An 18,149-nucleotide genomic window follows, 5' to 3' on the forward strand; every position below is an offset into this window, starting at 1 on the left:
TCATAAAAAATCGGTACACAAGCGCAATATTTGAACATGAAATGCTTTAAATTTTGTCCAATTTTCTCAGGCTTTTCCCACTAAACTGCGAACGATGGTCATCTGCTTATCTGAGGTTATCTTCATGGAGGGCTTCATGAGAAAGATTTACAACTTCATCAACGGCCTGGAAGTTCTCCACATTGTCGGTGGGTGTGAATTCTATCTAAGCGAGTTTTTACTATAGTTTTCCAAACGAATATCTCCAGGTGGTTACTCCATTGCTACGTGAACCATCTTCCACTAAATTTGTTAATTAGTTTAAACCAAGTAACAGATTGTGGTAAATTATGAAACAAAGTATTGTCGAAAGACTCATTTATGTATATTTAGGTAGCTAACACGGTAATTAATTATATATTCATGCCATATAGAGCAATAATGACATAAAATCGATTAAATCGATGAAAGGTCTTGAAATTGCTCGAAGAAAAATAATCTATCGGTGACTGACAGGCACTTACGAGAAAGCCTCTGAAGAAGAAGAGGAGATATACGAGGTGATCAACATCCATAAACTCAAGTCGGCCACACCCAACCTGAAAGTCGTCAACCTGTACGGCATAAACTTCGTCGACGACTCGCACGTCGAAGCCTTCAGCTCCAATTGCATACAGGTGATGAACCTCAACTTTCCAGATATACACAAGCACATACTTATAATAGAATAGAATAGAATAGTGTCGGCACTGAAGAAATAGGCCCATGGCCTGTTGCCGGTTCTTGAATTTTTCGTGACTTGATTCACAAGGAATCCGGCCTTTGGAACCCGATCTTTCCATAACTGACGATTGATTGAGATAGCTGCTGGACTCATAGCCTGGTCCGTAATTTGCTAGGCATTTTAAGAAACAAAGTATTGTGAGGGACTTGGCTGGAGTTTTGAACATTTCGCATACCTTCACAATGAAGACAGTGACAAAGAACAGCGCTGAAATTTCGTTAATTTTGTTATGGGGCAATATTAATGCGCATCGCGTGGCTGGCTGCCAGACGCGCGTTATTCCGCGCTCCGCGGGTGTGTGTGGCACGGCGTTTTTCGCTCGTCGCTGCGAGTTTTTATTCTACATCGCAAGCGAAAAATATTTTTTTCGCTTGTGATGTAGAATAAACATGTCTTTTTGTTTAAAAAACGCCTAATGAGTCATTCTTATTAATTCATAATTCTTGAAGGTATAAGAGTGAGGAATTTTGCAATTACTTATGTTCGAATTTGCACGGTCTTGATCGATCACTAACTGTCACTTAGAGTTCGGTGAGAAATAGGATTTTAAAAAGATTTAAATTTTTGTCATTCAGGTGAAAGTGTTATTCAAGCTTTTATGCCACTTGATCAGTCATTTATGAAATTTAGCAAAAGAATTGAGAAGTGAAGAATTGTTTTATTATATAAAAAAAATAACGTTTAGAAGATGGCAAGTGGCATTAACAAGTACTTACTACTATACAAAGACCCATGTTATTTACAAAGTCCCATACAAAAAACAGCCACTAGCATTTGTCTTCACTTAGTTACTATATATGAACTTAATTCACAGCAGATAAAGTCTTTTTCTTTCATAAGTTTCTAACAGAATAATGATGTCCTTCACGAGCCTTTAATCATTTTTTCTCACCATTAATCATCGCCAAGTCTTCTTCGCGCTGGTTAGAGCAAATTCTGCGAGTTGTCCTTGTTTTTTAATCGTGTTGGCATCTCTCGCACCGATCGTCTACACTTCTTCTGGTCTTCTTCTAATTTCTCTCGTTCAGTCGTCCTTTTGGTTGAGCAGCTTTGCTGCTTTTTGCCTGCTACGTAAACGTGCGTTTTGGCTCCGGGAGAACCGCATGGGAGCTTGTGTCTGTAGGAGCTGGGAGTGAAGTGTGCTGAGAGTGAAGTGTGCTGGGAGTGAATTATGTTAGGAGTGAAGCGGGCTGGGAGTGGAGTGTGATGGAGTGAATTATGTTAGGAGTGAAGCGGGCTAGGAGTGAAGTGTGATGAGAGAGGGGCGGAGGCTGGAACATCTAAAGGTTAAAATTAAGGAAACTGAACGACAGTTGCAGGACTCACACGAGGCCGAGCAACAAATTGCAGAGGCGCAAGCGGTGTCTGCCATTCGAGCGTATCCCAAATATTTCTACAAATATGCCCGGTCAAAGGCGAAAATCAGAGCCTCAGTGGAGCCTCTGAAAAATAACGATGTCATTGTTGGAGACGACCAGGGCATGTGCGAACTTCTGGGAGCGCAATTTGAAATTAAGGAAACTGAACGACAGTTGCAGGACTCACACGAGGCCGAGCAACAAATTGCAGAGGCGCAAGCGGTGCCTGCCATTCGAGCGTATCCCAAATATTTCTACAAATATGCCCGGTCAAAGGCGAAAATCAGAACCTCAGTGGGGCCTCTGAAAAATAACGATGTCATTGTTGGAGACGACCAGGGCATGTGCGAACTTCTGGGAGCTCAATTTGAAGAATTATTCAGCGAATCCCCATACTCAAGACAGGAGAACGAAATTGGAGTCATTCAAGAACTTACAGGGGAGCGGGAGCTGATGAAAATTGAGTTTGAAACACCGGATCTAGAGAGGAGTATCCAAGAATTATCTACGTATTCGGCCCCCGGGCCAGACATATATGTATATGGGGTCCTTGCAGTATTACTGAAAAAATGCGTCGGGGCACTAAAGGTCCCTCTGACTTTGCTCTGGAAAACATCATTGAGAGAAGGAAATGTTCCAAGTGACCTAAAATTAGGGTTAATTACCCCTATCTACAAAAAAGGTGCAAGAGACAAACCCCAAAATTACAGGCCGGTTACATTAACATCACATGTAATCAAAGTATTTGAGAAGGTTGTTGCCAGAAGGTTGGTGCAGTACATGGAAGACGCCGACCTTTTTAACAGAAGGCAACACGGTATTAGACGAAATCATTCCTGTTTGCCTCAGTTACTGGAGCATCACCACCAAATCCTGGCCATGCTGGAGGAAGGGCCGGGGTGGACGTGGCGTATTTGGACTTCGCGAAATCGTTTGACAAAGTTGACCATGGAGTGCTCTTCAGAAATTTAAGACTTTTGTGAGTCGGAGGTGCATTGCTGGCATGGATCCACAGCTTCCTAACAGAAAGACTACAAGCTGTCGTTGTAGGAGGCTCGAGATCGAGCGAGGCTAGGGTGAAGAGTGGAGTACCAAAGGGAACGGTACTCGGCCCAATCCTCTTCCTCATTCACATCGCCGACATAGACGTGGCTGTGAACCACGCCACTGCATCGTCATTCGCGGACGACATCAGGATACTAATGACCATAACGGACAGGAGGGACTGCGAGAGGTTGCAAGAAGACCTCTCTGCAATATATGACTGGGCCCAAGTGAACAACATGCAGTTCAACGGGACCAAGTTTGAGGATCTGAGATACAGAGGTAGCGGAAGAGCTGGTATTGAGCACCGCTACCTAGCACCTGATAACTCGGAAATCGAAGAGAAGAGACTTGTTCGTGATCTAGGAGTGTTGATGAATACTCAGGTCAATTTTGTTGATCACGTAACGGTAATAACCGCAAGAGGTAGGCGACAGATGGGGTGGATCTGGCGGACGTTCAGAACAAGAATGAAGTGTGCTGGGAGTGAAGTGTGCTGGGAGTGAAGTGTGCTGGGAGTGAAGTGTGCTGGGAGTGAAGTGTGTTGGGAGTGAAGTGTGCTGGGAGTGAAGTGTGCTGGGAGTGGAGTGAGCTGGGAGTGGAGTGAGCTGGGAGTGAAGTGTGTTGGGAGTGAAGTGTGCTGGGAGTGAAGTGTGCTGGGAGTGAAGTGTGCTGGGAGTGATGTGTGCTGGGAGCAAAATGTGCTGCGAGTGAAGTATGCTTGTTGGGGAGTTTACAGGAAAAGTGTAGCGCTAAGAGCGTAGTGTGCATGGAACGCAGCGTGCTATCTCGGAATGCATGAATCGCGTGGTGCTGGAAGTGTATTGGTTTGGGAGCTCGGTATGCGAAAAGCTCACTGTGCTCTAAGAATATTGTGCGTTAATATAAAGACGATGGTGGTAAAGATAGTTTCCAACAGGTGTTTTTCTCATTTTTAAACGCATTGTGCCGAACACTGAGCTGGGAACTCGGTGTGCTGGAAGCACATTATACCTACGTGTATCCCAGCGCACTGTGAGCAGAAATTTGCTTGGAACGCATTATTCTGCCGGTACTGGGAGCTAAGTGTGCTGGGAGCGTAGTGGGCTAAAAACGCAGAGTACTTGGAGATTGGCATGCTGGAAGCGAAAGGAAAAACATGTACGCTGGGAGGTCGGAATGTGGTAAGCGCCATTTGCTGGGAAAATAATGAGTAGGGTGGTATTGTGCTGGGAAAGCAGCGTACTCAGAATTTGTATGCTGGGAGGTCGGTGTGCTGGGAACGTAGAGCGCAGGGAATCCAGTGTACAGGGAGCTTAGTACGCTAGGAACGCAGTAAACCGGCAGCGCCCCTCCCACAGCCTCCTCTGAATACCATGGATTATTGTTGGCAGAGACGACAATGGGGAATAAACTGAGGCCTAGACCGCGTGAGGCCGTGGCGAGACGAAAGTTTCGCCATCGAATAACGTACTGGAAGGTAATTTAAAACAAGACTTTTCAGAGTTCTACGAGTAATTAGCAGACCCAAAATATGCTTGAAAAGAAAAAAATTATTGCAGGCTTCAGCTCGTCATATTTGAAGAAGAATATGTCCTATAGGGAAAGGTAGCCCAGTGGTTGCAGTTCAGGGTACCAGGATTGAGGCAGAGAGGTGCGGGTTCAATCCCAGCTCTGTGCGCCAGTTTCTGGTCAGAAAAGGCGAGGAGGCCGGACGGTTAAGCAAAAGCTAAATTGGAGCTATGAGATAATGCAAGTTCCAGACCACATCAAGCTGTGAATGTACTGCGATGTTAGAAATCGGCGACAGGCCTGCGGCTCAATAAACGCTGGAACCACTATTATAATTATTATTATTACGGTCGCAGTATTTTAAATGAAAGATAAATTTCAGCGAGAAAACTCATTCCATTGAAGAAACAAATGGGATATGAAAATTTGTGGATCATCGTGAGGAAACTCGGCCTATGTAACCTAAGATGTACGTTACGAACAGCCGATGAACGAACAGTGATTATATGATCAGAAAGAATTTAAGTATATATGTAAATACGTGCGGTCTAGGAACGAATAAAGGTGACTAAAACATGAGTACCTGCGATGCTTTTCAAACAGCAAAATATCGTTGACGCATTCAATCAAATCCTGTGAAAATCACAGAGAACACAGTTCGAAGCAGTGTTCAGCAGCCCGCTACATGAGTCCAGCGAATTTAATTAAAGTCCTCCTGTCTCTAGTGCAGTGACAAGGATACAGCGGACGACGAAGGCGGCACATCGGCGCATACGACAAAAACTTAAGACAAGGAAGGATGTAGATAGGCTGAAGTAGCCTTAACACCCGCATGCTTTCGGATAAATCTGAAAGTTTTACTGTTCGAAAAACTTTATATTCTGGGTTTCATTTAATTTCTGATTGCTTGCACATAATATTAGGCGGATTTATACCACAATTTCTGCTTTTACCTTACAAAGATGATAACAATGTCAAGACATTTATAGTTATGTTTTGGTTCATTGTTCACTAAACTATTTTTATTTGTTATACTTCTATTGCCATAAATTAGCAATGAAAAGAATGTAAAGACATAAATTAGAATCTTCACTACAGATCTTCCAACATTCACACCGAATTTTTAATCTTCCATTGCATTTTTTATTATTTCTGAGCATCAACACGTGGCGTCATATAACAAACTTAACAAATAATGTAGCTAGCAGCAAACGGACGCTTAATGTTAATCGAAAATTTCTGTAGACGCTTAGCAAATGCTAATCGAAAATATTATTATCATGTAATTTGGAATGAGCTTTGCTCGACATTTCTCCACGTTGCGCATCTTTCATTTTCAATACAGTTAATTCAAGTCATCGCGGTTTGAGCATTTTTTTTCAATTCCCAAGCTATGAGTAATGACTTTTAACTCCAGCAAAGAATAGATATAAAGAGAGTACTGGTCTTATTATCTCACTTTTACTTTGAAACTGTAAAATTATAGAGAAAAATGAAAAAAAAAATATTATACGTTCTTTTTATGTCCAGTTGCCTACTAATTTATCTAAAAAAATTAGATTCGGAGTATTTAAGAATTCATTAATCTTCATCACGAATTAAAACGGACTGTTCATGTCCAAACGCAGTCATGGCGAGTCCATAAATAAAGCCGACGTGCTGGAAGTTCACTCACCCATCCATCTCATTCCATATAGTGCTGGCAGTCTAATCAACCATTCATCTCATTCTATCGTCCTGATAGTCCAGTCACCCAACCATCCCATTCTATCGTCCATGCAGTCCAGTCGCCCATCAATCTCATTCTATTGTACTGGCAGTCCGTTCACTCACAAACCTTTTTTCTGTCGCATTGAAAATTCATTCGGCTACCTATTACATTCTATCGTACTGCATAGCAGTTAAATCGCCTATTCATAGAAATGGCATCCCCCTGATTCTATCGTACTGGCTGTTCATTTGCTCATCAAGATTATTCAGCCGTTTCTTGCCCAATGATACATGAACAGCAGACAAGTAAGACTTCATAGTAAAGACCAANAGCCGTTTCTTGCCCAATGATACATGAACAGCAGACGAGTAAGTCTTTATAGTAATGACCAATTAAACGATGTTAGTTTCTGCTGCCAATCAAGTCTTAAACTCAACTCAAAAGATGAAATGTAATCGTGTGATGCTTCCGTACAATTATTGACCTGCGGACCAATAAGTCATACTTTTTTTGGCGAAAAATTGTAAAGTCATTGTATGTGAGAGAAAACTTCCTCTTTGATCTGCAGACAGTCAGCAGTCATTATTTAATAACAAACAACAACGGCGGTCTACGTCCGTGAGGCGCATAATAAATGACATGCAGACAAGTCAGTCCTTAGTGTCGCACAAGACAAGTCATAAGCAGGTGTCAAAAGTCTAGTGTCACTCGACGTCACGCCGCTGCGTTGGTTTATTTTAAAGAAGACAAAATAATAAAATTATTTGGACAATTAATCGCTACGGTTGTATTTCGCTCATGCTTACATTTTTGTTATCCTTTGCCAATCTAAATCTTGCACCTCGCTAAGTATTTTTACATATCGCAAAGTATTTTTACACAATATCATTAATATAGTTGCTATGCGTATTGCGTACAAGATTTGACTTCAGTAAAGCAAAAGCATATTTAACGACGGGTCACGTTTTGTTTTCGATAGATCACGCACACAATATTATCATGGAATAGTTGGAACATTTTTCGGAACATTTTGCGCCATTCAGTTTCTGGTACGTTGTACAGGTCGATCATTAGTCTTTTGTAGCTAGAATATTGATTAATACATAACGACAATCAGTGGCATGTTGTGTTGCCAATGTCAATGTGGATTTGCAGGTAATGTATTGTATTTCAAAAGCTTTTTGGAGTATCTAATATCTTTGGTTCGTTTACCCAGAGCATTGACAAGCTGCCGGACAAGGTGCTGATGAAGATCTTCTCGTACGTGCCTCACAAGGAGGTGTGTCGCAACGCCCGCGTCTGCAAGAAGTGGAGGACCTTGTCCATGGACCCTAGGCTCTGGGACGCGGTATCCTTGAGGCCTGAAGTTTCAGGCCTTCATGTGCATAACATGGAGCTTCTTCTATCTCTTATCAAGTAATTAATTTTCCAATAACAGATTGACGATAGAGTTCACCTTTTCCGTACATTTTGTTATATTTTGCTACTCAGTGTCGAAAATATTCATATACAGTATGTACGAAAATAGCCACTAAAAACACGAATTTGAGTTATAAAACCTTAATTGAACGCAGGATTGAGCATAGGTTCTTCAAATATGTCTAATTTTATGAATTTGGACCGTTTAATTTATTCTCATTTTTTGTAAGATAGAAGATCGGCCAGGCGTTGCTCGTGATAATCACTGCAATGTTGTCCTGCTATCCCAAATAACGTAATTTTCGTTATCTTTATTCCAGATAATAATTATAAAATCATTTTATACTAATTATTAAAAGCCCCTTCAAACTCACTCTTTATATTGATCCGCGAACATTCAATTAATTCTTGTTTCAAAGTATGAAAAAACAATTCCTCGTCGTTAAAGTTTAATTTAACAATTCAAAATTCAAATTGAAATTCCTGTCCTAACCCCGCTCGCACTTTGTAATGCCTTATACTTCCCTCATTGTATCACATGATACACATGTATCACATGATACACATGTATCACATGATACACATGTATCACATGATAAGTATCGAGGTATACGCGCCCCAACAGCATTTGCTGTGTCAGGCTTCAAATACAAACGCACATAAAGTATGGCAAATATATGGATGATTGATTCTCAAAATTTTTTGCTCGTAGCTTCTTGTTATAATAAATAAATCACAAATTCAACACTAATAGCTCATACATTTCTTCCTTTAACTATGAGTTTCACTCCATATTTTCTCGTTAAAAATATAAATAAATTTTTAATGTTTAAAATTACCCATTACAACGAATTTTAAACCTTGTCGATCAATATTTTTTTATTACGAAAACTAGTTAATACGTTTCGACACAAGTCTAAACAAATCTTGAAGATTTTGGTCATGTCGTAACGTTACTACCACTAAGTTGCAGTGAATTGACATAAAAAAATACAATTTTATCTTATACACCGCACTGCTTGGTATCTCCATTAAAATTGATAGGCACTGCCAGAGTTTTTTTTTACTCGTTAACTCCTAAACTGCGTAATGTCAAGGTAATTAATTTGAACTAATTTCTCTGCAATTCAGTAACCGTTTCGCGGCTGCGCTGCGGTACATCGAGCTCCCCATGGAGCTGATAACTCACCCCGTGCTGCACGAACTGGCTAACCGCTGCCCCAACCTGACCATGATGCTGCTCGACTTCTCCACCGCCATGCAGCTGCACGACTTCAACGATATGCAGGTTACTTTTATTACTGACATGCAGGTCACTTCTGTTACTGACATGCAGGTCACTTCTATTACTGACATGCAGGTCGCTTCTATTACGGACATTTACTAATTGGTTCGTTGTAGAGTGAACTTGCATGAAGGATTTCTGGAATGGTAATGAAATATACGGTACATTGTGTGTCTAGGAAATTGCTGCAGATACGAAAAGTGTGTAAAACCCAAATAATTTTCCAAAGTCAAGTGTTTACTTAAACTTGTAGAATATGGATTTCATTCTAATCAAATGCAACTTGATTAAACTTTAATCAATCGTCAATGATGAAAAGATCGGGTTCAAAAGGCCGGATCCCTTGTGAATCAAGTCACGAAAAGTACATGAATTAGCAACAGGCCATGGGCCTATTTCCTAAGTGCCGGCACTTCTATTTTATTCTAAACTACCAAAAGCCAAACTTCCAGTTGGTTGATTGCATGGTGTCATCTTAATTGAACCTAGGGTAATTTACAACATGGCGTGCAGAAATTTCGGCTGAAATAAACGACAAATGTTTAAATTATTCTGTCAGCCTCATCATTGATACCCTGTTATAATTTTTGCCGAAACCTACTTTTTTTCAGCAGTTTTTATGATGTGTGTCTTGGAAATTGATGCAGAAACTAAAAGTATGTAGGAGCCTAATAATTTTACATGGCAAAGGGTTTATTCAAACTTGTAAAATATGGATTTCATTCTAATTAAATGCCACTTGATCAAACTCCAATTAATCGTCAATTATGAAAAGATCTGGTTCAAAAGGCCGGATACCTCGTGAATCAAGTTACGAAAAGTGCAAGAATCGGCAACCATTCTAAACTGCCAAAAACCAAACTTCCAGTTGGTTGATTGCATAAACGACAAATGTTTAAATTATTCTGTCAGCCTCATCATCGATCTACTGTTATAATTTTTGCAAAAACCCACTTTATCAGTAGTTTTTTATATTTATTTATGATATTATTTCTTTTGCATTATAAAAAAATATATCCCTCTTTATCAGGACGCAATAAATAGGATATGTGCAAAATAGAACGCAGTGAATCGTCTTGATTGAAATTGTACATTATTTATTTTTCTTAGCACGTTTTTCGATAATTTCCTCTTTTCTGGCATTATTGTGCAATGGGTATAGATTTATGAATTCGACGCGAAGTATGAGTGAGGTGGATGCAAATAGGATCTTTACAAGTCATTTATTAATTTTACTCAATGATTGCCATTAAAAGCATCGTATTTCCTGTCTCCTCATTTACACTTATTCTATCCTTAAGAAAGGCTACGAAGAAAATGAAATTGTCTGTGAAAAAAAAATCATAAAAAATCGGTACACAAGCGCAATATTTGAACATGAAATGCTTTAAATTTTGTCTAATTTTCTCAGGCTTTTCCCACTAAACTGCGAACGATGGTCATCTGCTTATCAGAGGTCATCTTCATGGAGGGCTTCATGAGAAAAATTTACAACTTCATTAACGGCCTGGAAGTTCTCCACATTGTCGGTGGGTGTGAATTCTATCTAAGCGCTTTTTAGCGCATTTTCTCATTTATGAAAAAATTGCACTATTGTGTTCGCCATATGTGTTTGTCTGTTTGTCTGTTTGTCTGTCTGTCCGTCCGTGACCTCAAGTTTTCGTCGACGAGAAAATGCGCTCTCTGTCACTCACTGCAGTGAGTACTAAGTTAAATTTTTTTACTATAGTTTTCCATACGAACATCTCCATGTGGTTACTCCATTAGTACGTGAACTACTTACATCTAAATTTGTTAATTAGTTGAAACCAAGTAACATATTGTGGTGAATTATGAAACAAGGTATTATCGAAAAACTCATTTTATTATTAGGGCAACGTGGGGCAGCGCGCCCCCCACTTTTTTTAAACTAAATTTTTGATGAAGTTTTAATTGATACGAGGTGGTTCTTTGTTTTGTTTAAAGGTACAACTAANCCATACTTAGCGAGAAACCCGCTATGGGCCCGTGACCCGCAGTGGGCTCGCTGCCCCATGTTACCCTATAAGGTAGCTAACACGGTAATTAATAATATATTTGTGTCATGGAGCAATAATGACATAAAATCGATGTAAGCTCTTTAAACTGCTCGAAGAAAAATAATCTATCGGTGAATGACAGGCACATACGAGAAAGCCTCTGAAGAAGAAGAGGAAATATACGAAGTGATCAACATCCACAAACTAAAGTCGGCCACACCCAACCTGAAAGTCGTCAACCTGTACGGCATAAACTTCGTCGACGACTCGCACGTCGAAGCCTTCAGCTCCAACTGCATCCAGGTGATCAACCTCAACTTTCCAGATATACACAAACGCATACTTATAATGAGGGACTTTAAATTGAAATTGAAATGCGTGGTGACCTCCGGTCACGACCTTTATATCGGTCATACACGCTGCCTAAAAATCTTTACTAGCATCAAAAAATTAAAAGTTCACACTCTTATCATAACAAAAAAAGTTCAATTAACCCGTATTCACAGCAGTCCTAAGAAAAAACTTAACAATCTCGTTTCGTTTCGTTTTGCAACAACCTAAAAAAATAAAACAACATACTAAAACAATTCGGCACGGTCACATGTCTTCCCACCCTCCCCTCTCTCAACCCTCCATTCCTCAAGACCTCACTCCCCACTCCTCCACCTCTGAATAACTTGGCTGGAGTTTTGCAACATTTCGTATATCTTCACTGTTGGGGACTATTCAATAAATAAGCATTCTAACCTCAAACACTTGGCCAATGATCGCAATTAAAGGATGAAGAAAAACTGATAAATCAGGAAATATAATAACAAATGAACGACAAATACATGAAAACAAATATCAAAAACTATGAACCGTGTGTCTATCTATAGCCCTTCACTTTCAACTTTTAAGAATCCTAGGTTCGGAGCCTCGCTGAAAAGCAAGAATAAATACAAATTAAAGACTTGAATTAACGTAACGCTAACGAAATAATATATAACACATGAATAATAACCTAATATAAATATTCAATATCACCAGAAAACCACCACTACATAAACACGAAAGATTAACACGATAAACAATTCAAGTACTAACCTCTGTGGTGGATCACATAATAATGACGAGGTACATAGCGGGTCTACACGAGGTGACTTCATAGTTCACTCAAAAAACAAAATGACAATCCTAACTATCGATGAAATTATAATATTTAAAAGCGTTCCCTAACATCACAATGAAGACACTGGCAAAGAACAGCGCTGAAATTTCGTTAATTTTGTTGACTCCGCAATGTTTTACACTGCGGAGTAAACAAAATAATTAAGCTTTGAAGTTCACAACGAAAAAAGTTTTCATGTTATCTTAGATGGATCAAATTAATTAACATGCCAATTTTAGCAGCAAACATTGTGTAGTGTTGAGATTCAATTACCAGCAACCCTAGCCTGATAATATCAATTCGGATTGAGATTCACTATAAGCCTACAGGTACCCAGACATTTATTGCAATGACGGGACGATGTCGTAAATAAAAACCCGCATAGAACGAAACGACGCCAATCCAATCGTCGCATGGCCAGACCAAAAACAAATCTGACAAGTAAAAAATAAAAACCAAACAAATTATAGGAGCAGAGCAGCGAACACAGAACTAACGTAACGTAAGCGAAACAAAAAGAACAACAAGAAGACCACCAGACGAACTACCAACAATAACAGCAAGGAAGTAACAAACACACACGTCCAGGCAAAAGAAAACAACCAACCACGAAAAAGAAATCGCCAAATACGTGAACCTAATTGAGTTTTGATTGTACGGCCACTGTTCTCGCTCGATCATAACTGGTGCGTAAAAGGTTAACTGACAGTCCGTGAATTTCTCGGTGCGGCAGCTCGAGTGCCTGGCTGTGAATTTCTGCGCCAAAGTCACGGGTTCTTCGCTAAAAATTCTACTCGGCCGCTGCAAGAAGCTCAAGTGTCTGCTCATGAACCAGTGCAGTGAGTAGCTCATCGCGTCTGTCGTTACCTGAACCTTTATTGTTGATTATTACCGTCTCTCGTGTTGATTCACTTATTATTCGAACCATTTTCTATGTTTCATAGCTATATTTAATATATAAAGATTTCTGCAAATGGTACGCGTAAGCCATCTACAGAAGGTTTTCATTAAATTAATGTCAGTCGAAAGCCTATAGTTTTCTCTTGACGCTTACTTATAACATTGGTGACGATCACTAGTCTGCACCAACTTAAATAGCTCACTACATTCGACAGGCGTTTCAATTTGTTTGCAGCATATTTTTTTAATATGACTATATATACCGCTAAATAACATTATTCTGCAGTCTCCTCTGTTTTTTCCTATCCAGTGACACTTAGACTCTATGTTTACGTCATTCCTTTGTGGATTTGAATAAATTTCTACGGAGAAACTTCCTCCGTGTCTTACTTTAGCAAATTCTTGCGACTGTGACCCATTAAATCACATACTAGGCTACCATAGAGGCTTCTCCAATGTATTTGCCATCACCCGCCCAACCAATTACAGGATTGCTACAATAACTACTGAAGAAGCTGATTAAAAATTTTCTCACATAAACTTCTGCCTGAATACCTGAAGGTTTTCTTAGCTGCAATTTACCATTGTTTTTCGCAATATGGCAAATTAGACTTGAGTTAGGATTTAAAACTTAGACTATAATGTTTCAAAGCGACATTTTATTAAAATTTTAATATGATGGTCTTCAACGAAACGTGCATCAAAGAACTACTTTAGCCCAACTATAATGTCAATACTTCTGACTGCTTGCATCATCTTCCACTGAGGTTTTAGTCATCTTTACTAGACAGGAAACAAATTTTTCCTGATATATTTTATATCAGTTAAAAATGTAGTGTATGTATTGCAGGCCTCCAGGATTCGCTGGTGATGGAGGCAGAGTGGGAGAAGTCCTCCATCCAGGAGCTGGACATCACCGCCAACGACCTGTCGCAAGAATGTCTTATTGACCTCCTCTGCCGTATCCCTGCGCTGCGTTGGCTCAGCGCCGGCCAGATCGACGGATTCACTGACCAAGTGGGCTAGCAAATCAGGGGCTTTACTGAGCAATAATGCTCGTAAATATGACTTTACTGACCTGATGTTTTTGTTTGTTGGTAAACCAGCTACATAACGGCCAGGTGTGCTTGGATTGTGACTTACACTACTGATCAGATGTGACCCTAAATCTCAGGTTCACTAAGTAGGTATGAACGTTAATCAAAGAAGTCCTGATTAAGTGTGTCCGTAAATCAACGGTTTACTGAACCGGTGTTCACGTAGATCAGCCGGATTACAGAGCGGTTGAGCGTAGGTAATCCGGCTGATAGGTAATCCGTAGGTATATGAACGTTAATCAAAGAAGTCCTGATTAAGTGTGTCCGTAAATCAACGGTTTACTGAACCGTTGTTCACGTAGATCAGCCGGATTACAAAGCGGTTGAGCTCGCGGCCAAGATTATTATTTGAATTTTATCAATATATTCAAATGAAATACGTCATGGAAAAAATGCTTAGCATATATTTGGCATTTTTGGAAGCTAAAAAATGATTCGAAACTTTTCTCATGCTTAATTCGACAAACGATTATTTTTAAAATTAAATTCGTAGCTCGAGTGATGACCGTAAATTAAAACAACTTATGTAGCATTGAGACTCATATAAATAGTTTTAAATTTTGCAAATTTGTTTTAAATTTTAAGTGTGTTGTTATTTTAATTCAAGGTAATTTCATGAATGCAGGTGCTGAAGAATTGGATGGAGAGAGGAAACTTAAAGAGCTTAATTGCCGTTGACTTCGAGATGTGCGACAACCTCTCGGAAGAAGGACTCTACAAGTTCCTAGCGAGGGTTGGTCCTAGTCTCCGAGGCTGTGTCCTCGCCGGCATCCCTCAGGTCACCGACACTCTGCTCTCCAACATCATGCCTGCTCTCAAGAACATCAGGTGAGCTAAAAGCTCCCTAATAATTAACGCTAATTCTAATCATTTTCTTAAAGTTGAGAGTGCTGTTGATTAGTGTATCAGAGCATATATATTATTTTAACGAGTATTACAAGAATAACCGATGCTTTAATTGATACAAATTGTTCTTCCAGTCTTAGTTCACTTTAACCCAGAGAAACCATATTTATCCTGAGTATTTTACTGGTATTTGACTACTACCGACGCACCAAACGCTTTGCTTCCACAGGCGCATGTAAGGATGATTTGTGCTCAATATTTAAAGTAATTTTGAGTGTAAAAGTATCTTGAATTTCAAAGGATCTTGAAGATGGGCATGTTGCTGGACTGCGCGAACAGAATGCAGTGCAAGATCAGCGTCGACCAACTGACCGACGTTCTCGCTCGCTACGGCCCCAACCTGGAGCGCCTCGAGATGAGCTGGGGACCAGATATCGTCAGGTTCTCAGACAAGAGCCAGAAGGCGATCGACACTCTCAGAGTGCGATGTCTCAAACTCAAGTGTCTCGTGCTCAGGTGAGACCAGCTTCAACAATGTCAACATAATATATCAGATCCCAATTGATATATGATCCCCTTCCCTGTAAAAATTTACAGACGCTGCAGCTTCTGATTTGGATTACTAGAAGCTGGGGCGACTCTAAATTTTGTTAGGGTTGTGGTTCCCATGCTCATGAATAATATCACTTCAATACTGCTCAATGTGATACTGTGATACAAAAAACACATTCTTTTGTTTTTTTTTTCTGCCAGTGACACATTGAAACTGACTTGATGTGGTGACCACATCGTTCTACTTTAATTTAATTGATTCATTATTGCGTATTTACCATTAGTGATGGCAAATACTACGAGGTGGTGAAAGCGAACTTCGAGCGAGCCGACAGACTAACGGTGGTGCGCACCTCCACGAACTGCACCATATCCAACGTGTACCTCCTCAACAACTACAAAGACCTCGTCTTTAATTAAACAAACTCCTTATATAATTCCTTAGAAGATTATGGCGAAATTAGACATAAAGTAGATGCTGGTTTCCAAAGTATGACACTTTTTCAGTTTAAGTTTCAGCTATTCATACGACGTCTATTTTTCCGTGAATAATGAATTGAAGAATAGTGAATTGTGTTCGGTTTGCAAACCCATTTAATGCGAGAAAGTTATCTTGAAAGCCTCAAAAATTTAGAGAAAATATCAAAAGATAGCGTATCCTTTAAACAAGGTATGATATGAACTACATTTCCTTTACTATCATACACCGAAAAATTGTTCACGGTCATATTGGTAATTTGGGGACCTGATACTGCCTAGTGAATTTAATCTATTTCTAGAAGCGCGAAATCAATAGCCAAAGTGAAAATTGAGTCTGATAACAACAATATACATTTGATTATTTAACTTTTTTGAGAGTTTAAGCAACGAGTTGCGTAAGCAGACAATGGAAAATCGTGAATACCTGACGCCTAATCCTGAGTTCGGTTTTTTCGTGTCTTCATGCAGAGTAACGATTATATTGCCTTTCGTTTTGGGCGAAACGGTAACGAGATGCCATTTGTAAGAGGTGAGCTTATATAGGAGCGATGTTTTAGCGCGATGCTTTGTAGGTGCGCTATCATGTAGATGTGATGTGTCAGTGTGATGCCACGTAGAAGCGAAATGCGTACTAAAGGTTGCGAACATATCCCAAGTATGGTAATTTTATATCCAAATATTTACAAGTATACAAGGACGTATTAACAAGAGAGAACTATGTTTTTCTACACATTTTTCATAAGGGTTGTTCAAATATATTTTTCGCGACTAAATAAATATTAACTAACGTCTACAGACAATTCAAATATCCTTCATGAACCCAAATGAAGTGTAACTGGTAACTCTTGCATCATATTCAATAAAATCAACACAATGATGCGAAAAATAACGAGCAGCAAAAACTTTTGTAGCACTATACTGAAAAAGTATCAGTTTTACCAGTAAGAAACTGAATAAACTTGAACCAAAAAAGTTTAATCCTTCCAACAACTTCTAACTATAACCGAGGACTATGAATTCAATTAAATCTTATACTTTCGCATGCGTCTCGGTAACTTCCAGCAAGTAGGTACTCACAGAATTCTTCGGTCTTGAATGGAATTAGGTTGTTATCCTGTAGCAGGTATTCGTCTTGATGGAGATATCCGTTCTTTTGTGATACAAAGCACAAGTGAACACTATAATATCCAGTGTTAACTTCGAGGTTTATTATTATATTTTTACTTTTCGATGCCTGAATTTTCTAGTATCAAAATTACTGAGTATTTGATAACGTATTGACTTCGGTTTCTGGTGCGACAATATATGAAATAATTTTTAGTTTTTTAGCTGTTCGAATTAGATGTTTGAACTTCAATTTAAATACATGTATAAATTTGAAGTGGATTCGCTGATTGAATTGAAAGTTATATGACAATATAAATAGGAAAACAAAGAAGTATACTGATTTCCCCAGAAGCAGATAAAATAAATGATGATTCTTCAAAAAATTTCACCTAAATGTCTTCAAGTTTTCCTTCAGTAAAGAAATCTCGATTGAGATCAATGTATATGTTTATTGTGTGACACATTTTATTTCTTCATTTTCCCGGTTTCAATTTACTCATGAGGTTCGTGATTGCTCGATTGAACCTTGGAGTCCTCGTTGATCCTGTTAATTATTGGTTACATGTTTTATGAGAGAAAAATCAAATTTCACGCAGAAATATGGAAATAGACGATATTTATTGAAAATTCTTTTATTTTTCCACGTCGGTCAAAAAGCCATGTTTTCATTTCAAGCAAGGAATCAACATACATCACGGTGGCGATACAATATCTCTACGACGATACAATATCTCTACGACGATACAATATCTCTACGACGATACAATATCTCTACGACAATAGAATATATCTACGACAATACAATATCTCTACGACAATACAATATCTCTACGACGATACAATATCTCTACGACGATACAATATCTCTACGACGATACAATATCTCTACGACGATACAATATCTCTACGACGATACAATATCTCTACG

At 39.2% G+C, this 18,149-nt stretch overlaps 1 protein-coding gene across 1 annotated transcript; it reads left to right on the forward strand.

The window, feature by feature from the left end:
* The first annotated feature begins 94 nt into the window (after nucleotides 1–94).
* LOC108674677 (F-box/LRR-repeat protein 7) lies at nucleotides 95–17,848 on the forward strand. The gene is made up of 11 exons (XM_018162638.1): nucleotides 95–188; nucleotides 496–656; nucleotides 7,584–7,783; nucleotides 8,918–9,074; nucleotides 10,483–10,600; nucleotides 11,232–11,392; nucleotides 12,973–13,078; nucleotides 13,990–14,156; nucleotides 14,862–15,064; nucleotides 15,383–15,598; nucleotides 15,919–17,848. The coding sequence occupies exons 1-11, from the start codon at nucleotides 95–97 to the stop codon at nucleotides 16,052–16,054; spliced, it is 1,719 nt and encodes a 572-aa protein (XP_018018127.1). The 3' UTR covers nucleotides 16,055–17,848.
* Nucleotides 17,849–18,149: the final 301 nt, after the last annotated feature.

The sequence above is a fragment of the Hyalella azteca genome, unplaced genomic scaffold (genome assembly GCF_000764305.2).
Source record: "Hyalella azteca isolate HAZT.00-mixed unplaced genomic scaffold, Hazt_2.0.2 contig17415, whole genome shotgun sequence".
In the NCBI taxonomy this organism is placed as follows: domain Eukaryota; kingdom Metazoa; phylum Arthropoda; class Malacostraca; order Amphipoda; family Hyalellidae; genus Hyalella; species Hyalella azteca.